This window comes from Myxine glutinosa, chromosome 6 (genome assembly GCF_964187855.1).
Source record: "Myxine glutinosa chromosome 6, kmMyxGlut1.1, whole genome shotgun sequence".
Classification (NCBI taxonomy): Eukaryota; Metazoa; Chordata; class Myxini; order Myxiniformes; family Myxinidae; genus Myxine; species Myxine glutinosa.
In genome coordinates this window covers 190,710,711-190,731,354 of record NC_136266.1, presented here as the reverse complement: position 1 = coordinate 190,731,354, position 20,644 = coordinate 190,710,711, and the positions used below count along the sequence as shown (strand labels likewise).

Here is a 20,644-nt window from a genome sequence, read left to right as displayed (position 1 = left end):
GGCCAGATAACTGCCAAAATGTGCTGCTGATAAGGAAAATAAAGTGTGTGCTCATTGTCCAAGGAGCAGAGAACAGGGCTGTGTTGAGGCTAAGGTTCAAATTGTACTCGCACAAGAAAGAGAGATCGACGGGGAAAAGATGTTTTTTTATGGGACACGCTGAACTGAATCATGGCCGCAGACCTCTACACTGGATTGGGGGATGCAAGCACAGATGCCAGAGGGCGGCTCGGACTGGTCATCGGCTTTGGGTGAAACATGTAAAATAGTCACGGAGAGCTGGAGATTCAGGAGAGCAGGAGAAGGGAGAGAGGGAGATGAAACACCAGATGGAAAACTCTCCTTGCCGGGGCAGGAGTGAGGCAGGTTGCTGAGAGAGGGATCGCCTGTGTGCATTTCATCCTGGCAAAGTCTATATTCAAACCAGTATCCAGTGAAGAGGGACATGAGTATTGCATGTAGACCATGACTGGTTCCACACTCCAATGCCTAGTTCACGAACCAGCTGCATCCCTGTTGATGCTGGTCATCTTACCTACTGGCTGTTATACGCCGAATGCTGCCTTGTGTCGTGGAGACAACATCCAGACAAGAAACTCCTCTCTGGTCACGTCGCGACAGCACTGAGAGTGTTGCCTGATCTCACTCCTCCTTCATCCTCACTCCTCTCTCCCCATTGTTCAGCAGCTGGTACGCATTGGGTCCTTTAACAGCATTCTTTTCTGTATTCGACGTCACTCAGCTTTGTTTGGGGGCACAGGATTGACATGCTTGCTTCGCTGAGATCAAGCTCACCGGGAGGACTTGCAACGCGACTGGCATGGTCGGACTTCAACCTGTACAACTCAGCTGGACCAGATGGTTTGAACATGCACCATCGGTAACCTTCTGAAGTGTTATGGATTAAGAACTGGTTACCGGAGATAAGTTGCCCACTATGAAAGTTTGAATTAATTCATGACTGCATACTGTCGTGGATTTTTAATTAATTTAATATTGGCCTTCAATGATTTGATAAGACTCAAGAGAATTAAATGTCCAAACTCGTTTCAGAAGACAATATACTGATTTAATGACACATGTGAGTTCTTGATTCACTGGTACCAAAGGCATTTACAGAAAACACTTCCATTCGAGTTACACATACACGAATAAAACGAAATCACTACTCTACATTCAACAAAGGTCAACACACTACATTTAATACATTACAACTGAACCAATAGCTTCCCGATCGTCAGCAGCATGGCTATTTATGGTCAAAGAACAAAGAGGGAGGTTAGGTAAGGTTCAGAAAGATAGCAAGCATTGCGTGAGTCTCCAACTCCTTGGGTCAGCCTTTCCTTGTTATCTTCACCTCTCTCGGCAACATATGTCAAGTAATGAGAAAACAGAGATTTCAAACATCTTACAAAATAAACAAAGCCTACTGCTTCTTACAGATAATATGCCTTAGCGTGACTGAGGACATTGGTTCTTTCTCAATCTCTAAGAGAAAAACAGGGTCAGAGAAAGTTCAAATCAGTGAGGGTTATACATCATTCTTATAAGTTCTATGTATTAAATCTTTTTAATACATATGTGTATATGGGTGTATGAAAAGTCATATCATATATAAATATAGTGTTGCGGTTTTGTGTTTTTATAATAAAGGTTAATTTTCCCTCATAGTTTATTACACTACAACACATAGCCTCGTTTAAAGCTCAGTTATTTCATAGTAAATGTAAGCGTAGACCTTTCCTGTGTTTAGTTTTGCGTTGAGTAGGACAATGAGAGTTAGGTCCTTTACGATGCCTCGATGCTTTAGGTTTTGGCACGAAATACCACGAGGCCGGCCTGAACAAGTCGATCAAGGCCAAAGGAAGGCGGAGGAGGAGCAACGTTAAGCGCGAGCCGCCAATCAGGGCTCGAGGGGAGTGACTTACCACTGCGGCAAAAGGCGGGGTTTGGAACATTTGAGTCGGGCCAGGGCGGGACGATATAGTCCTGTGCCCAGAGCCCCCACCTCAGTTATGAGGCAAGCCCATCAGTCGGTTCGGAGCACTAAGTTATGAGGGGAGATGCGCATGAGTTACGAGTTGTGAGAAGGGATGCGCTGTGTTCACTCCTCCGTTGAGTTATGCGATGCGTGCAGGGCAAATCAGTTGAGTTGAGTTACGGGGCAAATGAGTTGAGTTATAAGGCAGACGAGTTATCAGTCGGGGCCATATACGAGAGTTCTCAGTTGGTACGAACGTTGGTATACAAACTTTGCCCTGCTCCCCGCGCTCCGCGCAGTTGTATTAATTGCGCTGTGAAAGACAGCCGTGCCGGGCCATAGACGCGCATATTGCCTTCTGCCTGCCTCTGCCGAGATACGCGCCGCGAGGATTTTACCCGCCTGCCTTCGCCGGGATACGTGCGGTGACCGCCAGAGGGCCACGCCGGGTGAGCTGTTCCTGGAGGACCAAAGCCAGCGCGTTCGGCGCATGAACATTCTTCCTTCATCTCCCTGTGTGTGTGAGTGGGCCCATTGTCTGGGTAAATAAGTTAAGACTGCCCTGTGTCTCTTCTTCTACCAATGTACATTGTGGAAATAATAATTAAATCTGTTCTTCCTTTGATTCGACCGCTTTTGTCTCTCCATCATTGACTTGGCATGGTACGAATTAGATCGCTCTGATCGGGTTCCAATAGCAAGGTAACAGCACGGACCACGTGGTACGCCGTCCGCTCGGGTGTACTCAATTAGGCGTGGTTTGTGCGAGACTCGATCCCCACTTCCGCGGCGGCGTGGGTACTTAGGTACATGCGAAATTGTCCCAAGACCCTTTTCCACGTCTGCCCGGAAGTGGCGACTCAGTCTCGTGGTTCGAAGACCCAGAGAGAAAAAGGGGCTTAATCTCCCCTTTGTAAGGGAACGGGCTTCGCAAAACCGCAACAATTTGGTTGTCAGGAGTGGAATTTGGAACCCTGGAAAAAAATTTGGACACCAAATTGTACATATTGGCCGCAACAATTTGGTGTCCGGGAGTGGGATTTGAACCCTAATAAAAAAAATTTGGACGAATTGGCTCCAAATTACGAGCGAACGGAATTTAGTGTTAAAAGCCAAATTATATTCGTACCATGGCTGGCCAAGGCGGTCGAATGCCGGTGGGGGTAGAAGAAGAGAAATTAATGACTCAGGACCTGCAGAGACAGCCGGTAGTGGAGGAAGCTGAAAAGGGTACGGCAACTGGTAACGGAAATGGCGGCACCTCGCACGTGGCGGCGGCGGAGGCCAAACCCGTTGTGCAAGTAGTTCCAACATGCAGTTACTCATGACACAAATCTTAGCACAAACGAAAAAAATGAAGGAAGGGTTGGAAAACGAAATCAGGGAAATGAGAGAAAGGAGGTGTGAAAGGGAAAAGATGAGTGGAAAAATGGACACCGAACTAATCGAATCAAGGTGTAACATGGAAGAGTTGGAAAGCACAATGGGTGGCCAAATGAAAGAATTGGGGGACAAATCAACCCGGGAAATGGAAAAAAAGATAGAAGAGTCAAGAAAGGAGGAATACAGAAGGGACATGGAAGAGGAAGGGGAGGACATTGGACGCATGTTGAGCGAGAAGTTTGCGGTGGCACGCGACGAGATGAAGCGATACGGGGAACGCACGGAGAGAGCTTGAGCAAAGGTTAGCCAAGTTGACAGTGTGGGCTATGGGAATCTCGACACGACTTGCAGGAAAGCCGACGATCATCAAATTGGAAAATAAAATTGCGGGGGGGCCGACGATTGTCGAGGAAAAAGAAATAATTGGGGCCGAAGAGACGGTAGAATCGGGGAGAAGGAAATGGAATCCGCGCAAAGTCTGTATTTGCACCATGATGCCATGCTTGCTAACCCCAATAAAGGTTTACAGGTGCTGGCGAAAAAGCCGGAGAAGAAGGACCCCGAGGTGAGTGGAAAAAATGGCGCGAATGTGTTTGGCGCTAACCGGTTCTTGGCACGCTTGGGACAGAGTCGAGACCCGGGCGTTCGCGGAAGGCCCATTGTGCGGTGTACGAGGGCGACTGGCACGAAGTATGCGAGAGAGTGTGCGCCGAAGCGATACGAGAGAGAGTGTGCGCCAAAGCGTGAGTGAGAAAAGTGTGTGCCAGGGTGTGCGGTGATTGAGTGTGTGCAGGAGTGCACACCAGAGCGTGTTGCAGAGTGTGTGCAGGAGTGCACACCCTGGGGGTGTTACGGAGTGTGTAACGAAAGTGTGTGTGGCAGGGTGTGCGATACTGAGGAGCGTGAAAGGTGCGAGTGCGCCTGAGTGGTGTGCACCAGAGAGTACGAGTACGAGTACGGAGTACGGGGGAGAATGCACACCAGACTGTGCGGGGAAAAGTGTGTACTGAAGTATGTGAAAGGCGTGAGTGCGCCTAGGTGTGCAGGTACGAGTACGGAGTGTGAGGGAGAATGCACACCAGAGAATGTGGAAGGAGAGTGTGCAGTATCGGAGTGTATGGGAGGCGTGGGGACACCTGGGTGTGCGAATGTGGAGTGGGTCGCGAGGTGTGAGGACGCGGCTCAAGCATCGACACCGACCGGGGTAGCGTTTAGTGAGACGGATAGCAGATGCGATCCCCCTGTGAGTGTTGTGCAGCAGGGATCGGTGCCGCGTTGGTCTCAGAAGGACCGGTGTGCACAATTCGTGCTGGCCCCCGCACCTTATGGTTGGTGCTGGGCTGTGGCGGCAAAGGCAATTGGCGAGGTTCAAGGGGAGGTAGGAGATTTCGGAGCCGCGCACCCTAGTGGGTGCGGGGCTCCGACCGTGGCAGGTTGGGTCACCGTGCGTGGTACCGCAAGGCCCCGCACAGGGATGGAGCCCTGCACCTCGGCCCATCCATACCTCCTCCCCTGGATCGGAAATGCCGGACGGACATCCCATACAGGAGACCAACCACCTGCATGGATCGCTCGGCCCCTCAAGGTCGAGCTGTGACGACGTACCTCCATAGATGGAGAGGCTCGAAGTGTAGCAGACGGATGAGAGTAGTGTACCCCCCACGTGGGGGGATGGTGGTGTCACCATTCCTCACACGGCCAGGGCCCATGAGCATTATTTTAGGGGGATGGCAGTGATAGGCACATGGAGGTGCCAGCAATGGTTTCCTCCATTGGGCACCGAAGCTAGCCGAGGGAGGGCTCGGATAATGATAGGGAATTGGCAGACTGTAGTCTAAACTACTACAAGGTGTCTAAACCCATATTTTGAGGGTCAAAGATCATTATAAGACCAGTCTTGAAGTGACCACATGTGTCCTTGACATGTAAAATAAGCAAATTAGTGCCGCCATTTCTGAAAAATCTATTTTTTACCATATCGCCCCCAATATTACAGATAACTGAACAAATAAGGTGTCCAGACCTATGTTTTGAGGGTCAAATATCATTAGACCAGTCTTGAAATGACCACATGTGTCCTTGGCATGTTAACATGGAAATGAAGAGTGCCAGAATTATCGAAAATTTGAATTGACGCTCTATCTCGACCGAAATTTCAGTGTTCTCCACTATCACATGCTTCACTCATCATCGCTTTCATCAAAACTGTCAGTCAAATTCGTCCTCTTCTCCCTCCTCCTCATCATCATCCTCTTCCTCTTCATGATCAATAGTGTCCAGCAGATCAACCGGTGACGTTGGTAGCACCTGGCCACATGACCACAATGGTTCCAACACTCCTTCGTCAGTCCTCATCCATCCTTGCCCCTGATCGTAGGGTTTAGGCTTTTCCAAAATGGGTACGTCAGCTCGTTTGTACAAGCAGACGCGGTGATTCACACGCTGGACATGCGGCTTCAAAGCGGACTGGCAGGGAGGAAGGCGAGCCAGGTCGACCTTAGACTTGGAAGTGAGTTTCTCGTTCTCGCCTACCATCTTGCGGAGCAGCTTGGCTCGGACAACATCCACAGAAGAATCACGACTTTGGTGTATCAACTTTCAGGCTACGCTGTTGCGACTTGTCCATTTTAGGCATCGTTCAGACATTGGGGCTCTGGGTCCCAGGCTTGACCTCCTGCACCATGATTCCCCCAGCACTGTTGACAATGTTGCTGCCGTGCACATTCGTAGTGATTTTATTCAAGTTGTCCCACTCACAATGAAATACCACGTTGCCCTCTCCCGTCACGATTTGGGGCGTCAGATAGGTTGAGACTTCATCTAGGGCCTTGGCCAGGGCGGTTTCCATCTCCAAACCAAAATGGTAGGTCCCGGAGTGGCCAAGCCTGTGCAATATCTTGGTGAGCTGCTTGCTACAGAACAAGTGCCTGACAGTCACACAGAGAAGCATGTGTTTTGGTAACTTCCATTTTCCCTCTGACACTGCACGGCATGTGTCTTGCCCGATGGAGAATACCAGGCGCTTCATCTTTTCGCTCGTCTCCATATCTTCCTTGGGGACATAACCATGCTGAGGAACCCGACGAGGTCTGAAGGTAGAAGCTTATCAGAACTGAGCTCCATGTCGTCGGATGTTGGCGGCCAAGGTAGGCTTTGGGACTCCCTGAAAGCCTGTAGAATATTACCACGAAGAAGGAGAGCGGCGTTTTGGTATTTGTCTGTGCTTCCGAGAGTGTAAGCTCGTGCAAGAGCATCAATAACAGAGATATTCGAACTGTACACGAGCCAGAATGAAATGGCATCAAATTTGTCATGATCGACCTTCATGAAGGAGACATGATCCTTGATTGGGTCATTTTGTGGGCGTTTTAGTAGTTTTTCAGAGCGATAGTTCTCATTCTCGTACCCATTCCGTTTCAGTTCTTCAATATATAGCAAGCGCAAGGAAGATAGCCGTAGGACCTCATTCTGCTGGACGACATGAGTTTGAATGTGCTCCCGTACTGAGATGAGTGCCTTCTCATGGGCGGCTGACATGTGAGCGTGCTCAGTATACTTTGGTTTTTTTGCTCTGTTAATCCCGCGCTCGTAGTTAGCGAATGATGTGCGTAAGGATCTCAAGCATGATGGATGGTGTTTGGCCTCAACAGCAAAGAGGTCTGTGTTTTTCACCAGTCGATGGAGTCGAAATAGACCCATTTTCTCGGCCCATGATTCAATTTGCTCCCATGCATTTTCTTTGTTCTTCCAAGATGAGAAGTTTTCAGCTCGCTCAGTTTTGCGATCAACACCCTTGATCTCTACTTTCTCACAGAAAATTCACTCTGGTGGGAAGACGGATCCATCGGAATGTTTACGGGGTGAATGCACTAGCGAGGTTGATGCTTCTGGTTCGATCTCATCTCCCAGAAGATGCAGGTTGCCAGTAAAACGCTGATAACACTGACGGTGATGCCCAGTACTTTCCAGGTCATTGGGGAGAGTTGTGGGGATCTGTTCGCACACTGATTGCATACGATAGGGGGACTCATGTGACTGGCGGAGACGTCGGTCCCGGATCCTATGAAGGTGCTGTAGTTTTTCACTTGCAGTTCCTTTGATTTTACTCAGGGTTGTAAAAGGGCCATGATCAGACATGGATAGCACATGAAGCATGCATGTAGGTGGAGAGGGTGTTTTGCAGGTGCTTTGGGGGACTGCAGGATCAGCACTCCCATCACGTTTTCGTTTGGGCATGATGACTTATGGCCACTTCTACCACAACTGTTACTCTGGAATGAGAAAGAGTAGGCCTAGTCACCAATAATAAGACGACCATAATAATAAACATTTTAAAATAACACTATTTGTGAAATTACATGCGTTTCCATCAATAACCCTCAAACACCCTATGTGTTTGATGGCGGCACTAATTTGCATATTTTACATGCCAAGGACACATGTGGTCACTTCAAGACTGGTCTTATAATGATCTTTGACCCTCAAAATATGGGTCTAGACACCTTGTTTTTTCAGTTATCTGTAATATTGGCGGAGATATGGTGAATAACAGATTTATCCATAATGGCGGCTTAATTTGCATAAAAATGGCACGTGGGACACCCTGACGACTTTTTAACAAAGCAAATCGTTTTCTACACATTTTTTCCAATATAAAAATGTCCTTTAGAAATTGATTTCATGGGGTGCACGCTAACCCCCTCTACCAACCCTACTAAAAGGGGTGGAAATCTGAAGGAGCAAGATCTGGGCTCTCAGGTGGGTGGGGAACCATCTTCCGATGCATCTGAGTTTTGGGATTGCTTCTAGTGTTTTCAAACTTGTGTGTGGTCGTGTGTTGTCGTGTTGAATGAGGATGTCAGCAACATTTTTGTGAGGTCGAACTCTCCTAAAACGCTTCTGCAATTTTTAAAGAATTTGAATGCACAGATCTGAGTTAATGGTTTGACCATGTGGCATATTGTCTCCCAAAATCACCCCTACTGCATCCCATAAAACAGTGGCCATGAATTTCCCTGCTGAAGTGGTAACCTTAAACTTCTTCTTTTGAGGAGAAGTTGGATGATGCCATTCCATTGACTGTCTTTTGGTCTCTGGTTCAAAGTTATGGATCCATGTTTCATCCCCAGTGACGATCCGTGACAAAAAGCTTTCACCATCAGCCTCGCAACGGGAGAGCAAATCTGAACACACCTCTTTCCGCAAAGTTTTGTGATCGTCGGTTAGGCTTCGTGGAACCCAACGTGCACACACTTTTGAACATCCAAAGGCATCAATAATGTTGTTCACACTTCCCTTGGATACTGAGAGCTCAGTTGCAAGCCTTCTGGTTGTAATCCGTCGGTCCTTTCGAATGAGTTCATCAGCACGTTGAAGCAACGCCGAAGTAACTGCTGTTGTTGGCTGGCTAGAGCGAGACGCGTCACTGAGCTCAGCTTGGCCTTTCTCAGAACCCGCAATTCGTGAAGCCTAACGACTAACAGTGCTTTTATCAACAGCGTTGACTCCGTAATCATTTTAACCGCCTGTGAATGTTCGTTACTGATCCCTTCTCCGCCACAAGAAATGCAATAATGGGCCGTTGTTTTAAACGCTCATCACCACACTCCGCCATTTTGACGACCCACTGCACATGTGCTAGAAAACTTATTGTTCTGCGGCGTTACAGTAGTAAGCGGGACATTCAAAATTAACCACAGAATAAGATGCAGACATTTCCTGTTGATTTTGACTTAAGTATAGAAAGTGTTGCAAAACTTTTTGGGCAACCCTCGTACATACCAGCTGGATGCACAATCTGAAAACATAATGCGTCCGGCGACTTCGTTGGCGGAGGCATAAAATGACGTAGCCCTAAAATGATTAATATGTAAAAAGCACTAAAATCGTACCTAAGTTTATCCATTGCATCCACACAAAAAGTAGATTCATTACAGGTACAGTCGCGCGTGACTGTACCTGTAATGGTACAGGGGGTACATTACAGGTGACTGGTACATTACCGGACTGGTGACTGGTGACTGTAATGGTACATTACAGGTGACTGTACCTGTAATGGTACAGGCGCCCGCGCAGCGTGAGACGGGGTTTTGCAGTCACTTCTGTGTGTCTGTCTGTATGTCTGTCTGTCTGTCTCTCTGTGTTTGTCTGGGCCGTAACTTTTTTTTACTATTTGAGCTGTTGTCATCAAATGTTCAACAAAGGTTTGTGTTGATAATATAGAGAAGCAAAATTAAAAATTTTGGCAAAAGGTCAAAGGTTGGCATCACCTAAAATCCTCAATTTTCATCCAATTGACCTGAAATTTCGATTAACCACTTGAGTTTTATCACCAAATTTTCTAAAGCTTTATTATGAGACTATGGAGAAGACTAATTAATAATTTGGTCAAAGGTCAGCATCACAAAATCGACAATGTTCATCGAATGACTTGGAATTTTATGAATTTGCATAACGGGTAATTGAATTGGTTCACCAATCAAAAGCAAGAAGCCGATTGTTTTTTGTTTGTTTGTTTTTTTGTTTGTTTTTTTAGATCTAAAGGTCAAACGTCAAGGCTGCATAAATCCTTGCATTTTCAGATGCTTTCTAGTTTAGTAAATGTATTTTACACCTTACTGTCAATTTAAAATATATATTATTTTGTGAGTGTTCCTCTTTTCTCCCTCTTTAAAAATTCCTCTTAAAAAAAAATAGATGTTTTAAGTCTTCGATTTAAATGTCTCATCGATAGGAAGATTGTTCCAGAGCTTTGGGTTGATAACAAACAGAGCTCACTGTAGCACCATGGCAGTGTGTGTGTGGTCAGGTGCCATCTGAAGTTCTGCTTTGGATGATGAACAGAGTTTGTCTGCATGTTGTCATCTTTTTCCAACATGGTTTTTCGCTTTGATGTGGTCAGACCCTCAAAGGGTAGTAGCACAAATGCGCACATACATGTGTACACACCAGGCCACACTTAGTTAAACGCAATCACTGGTCTTCTCATGGGAAAGGGGAGTGGAGGGGGCAAGTAACACTCTGAAACACCTTGGGTGCTGACGGTGCCATCTTGTGGTGATTCTTCTTGTTCCGCTGTCACTGGGGGGTTTTTAAGGTGAAATCTTATCACCCCATGTGATGGGATTTGCCCGTGCTTTATCCACCAAATGCTCAGCATCGGGCGTTAAATCGGCACGTTCCATTTTAAAGAAGTTTTTGGTGTAACTTGACCAGGGTTGAATAAAACTTCCCAGACTCAGAACGGCTGATCCAACTGGAACGCCACCGAGTCTCGCTTTAATATCCATGTACCCAGGAAAAATAGTGTTGAATGAAAAAAAAATATTTGTATTCGCAATCAACATCTGATTTCCTTTGTTCTAGAAGTGTGGGGTTGAAGCAGCCTTTTGCCATATAATATTGTTTTGTTGTGCATGAGTGCACTTGAAGCATAATTCATGAGAAAAAAAAAATACATTCCCTCTTTTGGCTGTTACACAGGATTGACAGCAGATGCACGTATCGTGATAAACCGAGCGCGGATCGAATGCCAGAGCCACAGACTTACTGTGGAAGATCCAGTCACTGTGGAGTATATTACTCGCTACATTGCTGGCCTCAAGCAGGTACTTGTGATAATCATAACATATTTTGTTAGTCCTTGGCTCACCCCCGCTCGAGCAGGGAAATGGCCTTAAAATGCCTGTAGTTGTTGTTGTATCTTGTTAGTCCTTGCTGTGTTACCCATTGTTCAAAAATTGTGACCTTTCTGAAGAGAATGTTTCTATGGTTATCAAAAATGGTTGTGATCCCCTGTTGATGAGATTCGGGGAAAGGGATATTGAGAGACGTAGATATATGGGGAGAGAGTGGGGCATATCGACACGGAGAAATACCGTATTTGCTCAATGCTAAAGTGCCACCAAATCTCAAGCCCCTGTCAAATTTTCTTCAGAAAAAGTAAATGCACTATACTTACAAATGTAAGGTGCATCTTTATTTAAAGTTCACACAAATTCTAACTTATAGACATTTTAATTAAAATGTTAGAAAAAAAAAATCATAAAATGAGATCAGTGATACAAGTGATGAATTGCTCCTCTTTATTTATTCTGATGAAGTGTGTTCTATTCATTCCTCCACTGCCTTTCTCTTTCTCTTCCAGGGAGACATGGCACTATGCCTCTCTATTGTCTCTCGACTTTACTTTTAAATGTGAAGGCACACTGAAATAAAAACGTCTCATTTTGTTAACTTATAATCTTGTAAACACGGTATCTAATATATAACTGCGCTTTCTAACCACTCACTCACTCATGTTATGTATCTGGTCTTGGGAGTAAAATGGGATAGATATTTATTCATGAATGTCAGTGCAAATGTATGGTAATTTATTGTGATCGATAAAATGTGTCACAGCGAATGTTCAGGAGCTCTCCTCTTTCCTGCCAAAATGTCTGTTTCTGAGTCGCCACTTCCGCCTTCGTGTGTGTGTGTGTGTGTGTGTGTGTGTGTGTGTGTGTGTGTGTGTGTGTGTGTGTGTGTGTGTGTGTGTGTGCACGTACATATATATACAGTTATGTTTTTGGGGTATGGATGAAATACCTTAATGAAGTATAGAATCGTGTAGATTAAAATGCTCTGTATGCCGCGAAGAACCCACCTCGATGTATATAAGTAGGCCAACTAGGCTATGAGCCAGACCCCCCAAATTGACTGGTCGGTACCATACAGATGGAGTAAGGCTCATTGTGATTTTTAGCAAGATATATGTCCCTAGATATGAAAAAAAAGTGATAGCAGTGTATAACTCTCGGCCATCTCTGTGTTATCACCCGAAATATTATTATACGCCTGCTTCGCTTCGCCAAAAAATGTGATATTTGCTAAAATTGGAATAAATATGTTTTTAAGGACCACAGAGTGCCGAGATCGAGATCTAGATCGTATTTGTTCGAGAGATCATGATAAACCTAGAGTGTGGAGCAGGTTTGCATGCATTGTGAAATATAATGTAGCTGATGTTACAAACCTACTTTAGGATACTAGCTAATACCAAAAATTACACAGAGATACCAAAAGTAGTAGACGAATAAACCTAAAATGTTCAAAAGTTATGTTTCGTTCCAAAATATCAAAATTAGGGGGTATGGTTGAACATATTTTGAACTTTGCCAAAATATGTGCCCCAAACAACCACCATATTACAAAGTAATGATATACAGTATTCCAATGCAGTGGTTCCTCCTTGCAAAGATTTTGAGGGGTCAAATGTTACTCTGGGAGTTTTCATTTTTGAAATATTGACAAAAATGTACAATGTGAATTCTGAACTCGAAGCGATTTCGACCACTTTTTCACTAAATTTAACATATTTTTTGTCATTATATCAATATTTTGATAAATAACCCCCACAAATGTTCTATATTTCTATTACTATATTAGTTGGCATCCAGTATGCAAATTATTGGCACTCTGTGGTCCTTAAAAACATATTTATTCCAATTTTAGCAAATATCACATTTTTTGGCGAAGCGAAGCAGGCGTATAATAATATTTCGGGTGATAACACAGAGATGGCCGAGAGTTATACACTGCTATCACTTTTTTTTCATATCTAGGGACATATATCTTGCTAAAAATCACAATGAGCCTTACTCCATCTGTATGGTACCGACCAACCCCCTTGGCTCATAGCCTATAATAATATTTTGGGTGATAACACAGAGATGGCCGAGAGTTATACACTGCTATCACTTTTTTTTCATATCTAGGGACATATGTCTTGCTAAAAATCACAATGAGCCTTACTCCATCTGTATGGTACTGACCAACCCCTTGGCTCATAGCCTAAACTGTCCGGGTAAGGTTGTATATGTGTCTCCATACGAGGGGTGAAGCTATGCTAATTAGGTAGGGCTTAAGGATAAACCCCAGTGTGTAATTGCCCTGTGATTTTTCCCTTCGCTGTTATTGCATCAAAAAGGGCCGCAATTACAATAACTACAACGATCGCACTGCAAATGGACTCATTCACTCACAATGCCGACAAACCAGGCACATTTGGCGATCGAGCCAGTCAAATCCCGTCTCACGGCCTTCGACGTCATCGAACATTCCCTAAGAGAGATTTGACTCCACCACCCAAAGAATCGTAACAGGGAGGCCACGCCCCGGCCTTCGTGATTGAGTTGCGCTCGGTGATTGGATAGACAGTGTGACGTCATCGTGGAACATTCGAGAACTGGGAAAAAAAAGAACGAGGTCTCGCCATTTTGTCTCTCTCTCTGTCCTGGCGCTGGTTGGAGGTAGTCGCATTTCCTTCTTGTTCCGGCTTGGTCGCGGGCGTGTGGTCTTTGGTTCGTGTGTGCTCTTGAGAAAGTGCTTGTGAGAAACAGCGGTTTGGAACTACAAGGCACAGCATCGACGGTGGTGGACTGGGTCCACATCGTGTTTCCTCTGGACATCGTGCGGAGAAGCTCCTTGTCACGTAATGGTGGATGTGTATGAAATGGAGCAGCAGCTCGAAGGTTCCGAAGCGCAAGAAAGCGGGCTGGGGGTACATTTTTACGAGGGTAGGGCTGGAACCTCACCCATCCTGAGCGTTTGAACTCCCTCCCCCGTAATGTTGGAGTCTGAGACGCGGGGAACAGGTGTGATGCCCGACCAGGTCTTGGTTCAATTACTAATGGAAATGAGGGGAATGAAAGAACAAATAATCAATGAAATGAAAGAGGAAATGAAATGAATATCAACAGTGAACGATTGGAGGGAGAAATGAGGGAAATAAAAGGGGATATTAATAAAATATATTGGGGGGGGGGGGGGGTTATTTTTATTTATTATTATAGTTAGTTATTTTTAACTAACTTGGGGTTATTGGGGGTTATTAGGGGTAGATAAAAATAACTACCCCCCAAAGTAGTTATTTTTTTCTTTGTTTGGTTGAAGTCTTGTGATTATGTTAGTATGATTTTACATGCTGCACTGTCTTCGAGAAACCATTGAAATTGGTTTAAAATACCTTTAGTCAGTGTAGTATACTGTTTATTCCACCAGGCGAGCACCAGTGGTATTTCCCCTATTTTTAGCATTTATGAACATGCAGTTTTTTTGACATCTGATTAATACAGTCCTTGCAAAACATTTTTTTCCAATGTTAACTTTGGTTTGGAATTGTTCTTTGTCTTATTTCAGCGATATACTCAGAGTAATGGCCGTCGTCCATTTGGCATCTCTGCTCTCCTTGTGGGATTTGATTATGATGGAACGCCACGTCTCTACCAAACTGACCCTTCTGGGACATATCATGCATGGAAGGTACTGACTGCCAACTGCTTTCACTCAATCATTTGTTACTTAGTTACCTCCGCCACTGAAGGTGGATGGAGGTTATGTATACCACCCCCTTTTCTGTTTGTGAGAAGGGTATCTCAAAAAGTTTTGGATTAAACTTGGTGGGTATGTTGGGTGTATAACGAGGACAATTTGTTTAGATTCTGGTGATTATCTGGATCTGGATCCGCATACGAGATTTAAAAAAAAGTGATTCTTCACCATCAAGAGATATTGCAAAAAACGATATATTTGCACAACATCTTAAAACGTGGACGAGTTTGGGGTGGTTGGGGGGGGGGGGGCGGGGGGGACATGGTGGATTATTTGGGTAGGTAACAATAAAAAGCCGATTAGATTTTGGTTCAGGTCTGGATGCAGATCCGGCCTAGCAGTAGGCTACAAAACGTAAACTGTTCAGCCTGGCGAAGGCATGCGCTCCACCGAGTGCCGTTCTAGTATTGTAGGTGTTATTTTATTTTTTTTTGTATATGAGGTCGAGGCTCATGGAAGAACAGAATGACAGGGTATAATGTTATCATATGGGGAGCAGCTAGAACAAGAAATTGGATGAATGATTGTATTTGGCTGCCACAATGAAGCCTTGGAGGGAGGATTTGGATTTGACTGTCTCAGGTAGGCATTTCTATTGGTAAGAGAAAATAGGAACAAGGTGGTGGGGGTGAGCATTAACGTCGAGTTTGAAAAGTTGCATCGCGAAGTTACGAGAAGTACGTTTACATCTGGGAAGGTTGTGAAGGGAAAGAGTTGAAAGAGCAGGCAGAGCTCAACCCAATGTGGTTGGTGGAAAATTGAGGGGCCAACAACCTGTCTGCATTGAAAGAGCAACAGGTATTTTGCCTCATTAGGCTAGTGGCCAAATGAGGTTTTGGGTGGCATACCCCTACCCAAGGTAGAACAAGTCACAACCTATTTTTTCTTGAAGAGGGATGTTTGGGGAGTTAGAAAATCATGGTTGTGAACCTGAGATCATTGCACAACATTTTGAAAATCACGTTTACATATGTACCACTGCAGACTGCAAAAATTGATTTAATCGCCACAGATTTTGGCTCATATTGGCTCATATATTTGTTAATACTGGTGCTACAAACACAAATTTGGTACCAAAATGTGCGGAATGATGACATATATATCTGTAAAAACCATTTGTGATGTAACAAAGGCTTTTGTGTGACCTACAGGCAAAAATAGTGGAATTTTACTCAACAAATCAGCTTTGGGTTTACCAATAAATATCAACAAAAACATTAATTACTTCAAAAATATTGGACTTGCAGTCATACTTGTTACATCAACATAATCCAAGTTTATTTACCCTTTGAAAAATATATCTAATGATATAATTGTCACTGAAATGATATAGTTATAACTGAAATCATATGTCGCCCCACTGATGCTAACCGATAGAAATCCCGAAGCAGATATGCAACATGAAGAATTGACTTACGATTCTGACACAATTGTGAAAGTGACTTTTATAGACATCATGTTGATATAAGCTATTTCACATATGACGATAATGAATTCATAACATGCACTGTAACTTATGTACATCTATTACATGAAGTAATACATGTAATACATTTAAAAGTTCAGTCACGCTCTTCATCAGTGCCGTCGTCAAAGACAACAGAATCATCAACATTTGGACAATCGTCTGCACTACACGAGCAGAATTCAGTGCAGGTCAGTCCTGCAGAGATACAATGACATGTTCTGCTCTGCCTACAGTCATCGTCGGTGCAGTAGAGATGCGTGAGATCTCGAACCTCCCTTGGGGCTGCATCCTTTTGGAACATGACAGGCTCAAGTTTGTTGTCTCTGACCTGCCATCCATTACCATCGGGGTTCCAAAGTACAGGCTTCGCTACATGGCTGTGGGCCCATATCGCCACCTGGTAATTTGCTTGCTTTCAGATGTTGTTCGAAAGCATCGTCTGTTGGTGGGAAGAGAGATGCTGGTTTGTCACTTGTGCAGGCATAAACATAACGAAGTTGGTCGAGTGTGTGACTTGACTTTGAACCATACAACGACAGAGCATATTTTGTGGCAGTGCTGCCGACATTGGTTGTATCTCTGGTTTGGCCTAACCGTGACAGTGGTGCCAAGTGTGCAATGTTTTGCTTGAGTTTCGAATATGCAGTGCGTTTCCCGACTTTGAACAGCGAGGAGGTTGTGTCACAGCCACTTATAGCATGTGATGCTGGCAAGCAACTTGACGTATCCTGACCGATGTCGTCCGTTATTCTGTTGACAGGAATGAATCTCTGACGATTCGTTGTTTTTGTACAGTGACCTGCATTCATGTACACTTTGGTGTCCCCAAACATGCCTTTCCCACAGTAATAGATGAGTAGGACCAACACGTCAGTGTCATCACATCGTACAATGACCCTTGAGTGTGCTCTGGCGAGATGGATAGCATGTAGCAGGAGCCGTGTGCCAGCCTCCTCATGTGTGCTGAACAATTCAGGTAGTTCCCGGATGCCTCTATGATCCACAACTTTAACTAGCAGGCCATCGTTAAAGCCTCCTGCCAGTGTGACAGATTGGTTTTCCTCAAGCTGCAATTGGGCGGCTACTGTCAAGTAACTGCAGAGGAAATCGGCAAGCGCTGATTTGTTTGTGGTGTTCTTCAGGAACTTCCTGTAGTTTGGAACTGTGCGTTGTCCATCGGTGACATATCTGGGTGTTGACTCTCCACCAGTGCGACGTTCTCTTTCCAGCTGCTTGATAGAGAGTGGTACATCATACCTGTCAAAAACCAATGTAACTAATGTCACACCTTGGTTACTAGCAAGCAGTGACTGAATCTTCTGCATTATGGTACGTCCGAGATCGTCAAATGTGTCAAACTGGGCTTCATCAAGTGCCTGAAGTAGTGCCATCCCATCAATGACATAAGCAGTATCATGTTGGTCAGAGGGTTCGAGCACCTGGACATCCTCGCAATTAGCTTCTAACTTCTTTGCCAGATCCTCCTTGTTGGTTTTTCGCATTGTCCCATCATTGTTGAAGAGGGACGGTGGCACAGGAGCCAGTTCATGTGTCAGGACTTGTTCCAAACTGACATCGTGTTTCTTTGAGACAGCAAGCAGCCGCCGGAAAAGTACTTCTGAATCCACCATCAATTTATCTCGTTTGTTGGTTTTCATGGGTTTTGACATGTAAATACCCTCCGAGGCAGTTTGATCAACAGCCACAGACGTGAGGAAACGTCTCACCTCATCATAGGACACAAAGTGTCCTAATTAATGAAGCATGTCAATGAGATGCTTGCTTCCCAATTCATGATGCACCTGCAAGGCTAAACCAAGCGTTATTGTGGAGTACACTCGACGGCTCTGTGATATTATATTGTGACAAATGGCGATCGTCCTCAGGTTGTTCTTCATAACACCTTCATCACTACAGCTGGTTACATTCGTGTGTGATTTCTCACTGGTGCACTACTGAATAAAGTCGTAGAGTGTATTAGGAACGAATTCTGCACAGTGCTGAATATCTGTTTCCTCGACAGGTGCATACATATTTCCAACATGCTCGATATCAGCCATGTGCTTCCTCAGGATACCAGCTGCAGCATGCAAAGTATGCATTTCACTATCTATGGCTGATGGTACATCAGACGGGATGTCTTCATATTCTGGTTCATCAGTCATGCTCTGCAGAATCGTGGCTTTTCTCAGGGCATCACCTAAGGTCACAGAAGAAGAGCATATGATGTCAGTGTGGCCATCAAATGTTACACAGACTATTTGGTCACCATAATATTTAGTTAATCGCTCCTTCAACTTCCAAGTTTTATACTGTTCTGCATTCGTGGTACCCAGTGAAACCAAATATCCAACGTATTCATCTTTCAGGTGAACGAGGGGTGTCACTGTCTTAGTTTTGGAGAACACAGTTTGTTCCAGATAACATTTCAGATCATCAAAAGCTTCATCATGTAATGTGCCCATTGTTTCCTCTCCTGATTTACGAATTGCAGCAGTGATGTTCCGTTCTGAAATATAGTGTGAATAGCATAACCTGTGGTACTTGGCATCATAGGTGAACAAATCTGGAAAGGCAAGCATGCACATGTGTATTTTATTGTCTTGTCTTTTGTCAGCTGCTGCCAGAACTTTTTCTCTGGTGGACTGTCCAGTTCCTGTAGATACCGGTGTAAGCTTGTTTCTGGAAGTGTTGGATTTTCCACAAATGAAGCAGTTAGTCCTGATGTCAGACCCAGCTGTTTCATTTCTGCTGATTCTTGTGTGTTCTGTTGCCGCAGACGCGCATGGTTGCTGGTCACTCTCACTGGGGTTGGATGTGGAGATATTTGACTTGCTGGTATACTTGGCCCGACACGATTTGTGGAATGATACTTTCAAATCAAGACTCAATATGTCTTGTTGCAAAGGCCAGATACTTTCATAAACGTCATCTTTTCTGATTTGACTTGCTTTGAAGATTGCACTCAAACCATTAAATGTTGGGTTCGTTACAACTTCTTGCTTTTTAGGGTTGAGGGGTTTAAAGCATATGATGCAGTGGTCAGTGTCAATTTTACGACGCTTCACAACAGGTGGTTCCAGATCCATAATTGCAGATCAATTGTCAGCACAAGCATCTGAAATGAAATAATTAAAGATAAGTATATATCAGTAGTTTTAGAAAAAGGCAATCAAGCTCAAAATTGATTTTCTGCAACTGGATTTAAAATCATTCTTGTTTGGTTAATGCATATACATGTATTATAAATTAATCAATGTCGGTTACTTTTAGGGTGGGTGACATATGGTTTCGGTAATAACTCTATTAATTCAACGGATTTATCTTTATGAGTTATATTTCTAAAAAGGAGAATGATAGAGGGTTATTTTGATGTAATATGTAGTAATACAACTCAAATACTTATGAAGAAATTAATTGTTTTGTTGATATTTATTGGTAAACCCGAAGCTGATTTATTGCGCAAAATTCCACTATTTTTGCCTGTAGGTCACACAAAAGCCTTTGTTACATCACAAATGGTTTTTACAGATATATATGTCATCATTCCGCACATTTTGGTACCAAATTTGTGTTTGTAGCACCAGTATTAACAAATATATGAGCCAAAATGAGCCAAAATCTGTGGCGATTAAATCCATTTTTGCAGTCTGCAGTGGTACATATGTAAACGTGATTTTCAAAATGTTGTGCAATGATCTCAGGTTCACAACCATGATTTTCTAACTCCCCAAACATCCCTCTTCAAGAAAAAATAGGTTGTGACTTGTTCTACCGTGGGTAGGGGTTTCTCACATTTTAGGCCCCTTTTTTAATTTGGCCACTAGCCTACATCCTCCTGACATGAATGGCAATAATTTTGAAAGCTTTGAACTCCGCAACATCCAAAGGAGAGATACATTTGTGAAGTGGAGGTATGCTCCTACAAAGGAGAGAAGTATGCCTTGGAACTTCAGACAAAGGCTTTGTCAACTTTGAGAATTTCGGATTTGCCAAATAAAGACATGGCAATGTAAAGACTAACTGGTTTTGCTTTTGATTTGAGCCGACTGCATATTCCAGTCTTTTTGACCCTCGACTGCTATTTCACAGAATATCAGTTGCACTTTTGTGGAGTTTTCTGTGTCGTCTCATTCAAGCCTGGTGTTGTGAGGTCACTTTAAATTCTCAAGATATATCGAGAGACACGGAGTAATTGTTGGAAGAGTTTAAGCAGTCTGTCCAGGGTAGAATGACTGCGTCTGTAACCGAACTGATGATCTGTGTGATCAGGCCCTGGGAGAAAAGAGTGTCATCATAATGTCATTTGCAATCATAGATTCCATGACTTTGCTCATAATTGGAGGCGAGCTCATAGGCCTGTAGCTATAAAGAGGATCTGGTTTTGCACCATGTTTGTATATTGCAGTGATGATTGCTATCTTCCAGACAGACAGAAACTG

General features: G+C 44.2%; 1 protein-coding gene across 1 annotated transcript in view; it reads left to right on the top strand.

Annotated features, from left to right (window-relative positions):
* The window catches only part of PSMA7 (proteasome 20S subunit alpha 7), a 47,158-nt gene that overhangs the window by 18,179 nt on the left and 8,335 nt on the right, over positions 1-20,644 (top strand). The window contains exons 3-4 of the mRNA XM_068119084.2: positions 10,847-10,971; positions 14,543-14,665. Of these exons, the coding sequence (XP_067975185.1) occupies positions 10,847-10,971; positions 14,543-14,665 (248 nt within the window). The remainder of the gene's footprint in view (positions 1-10,846; positions 10,972-14,542; positions 14,666-20,644) is intronic.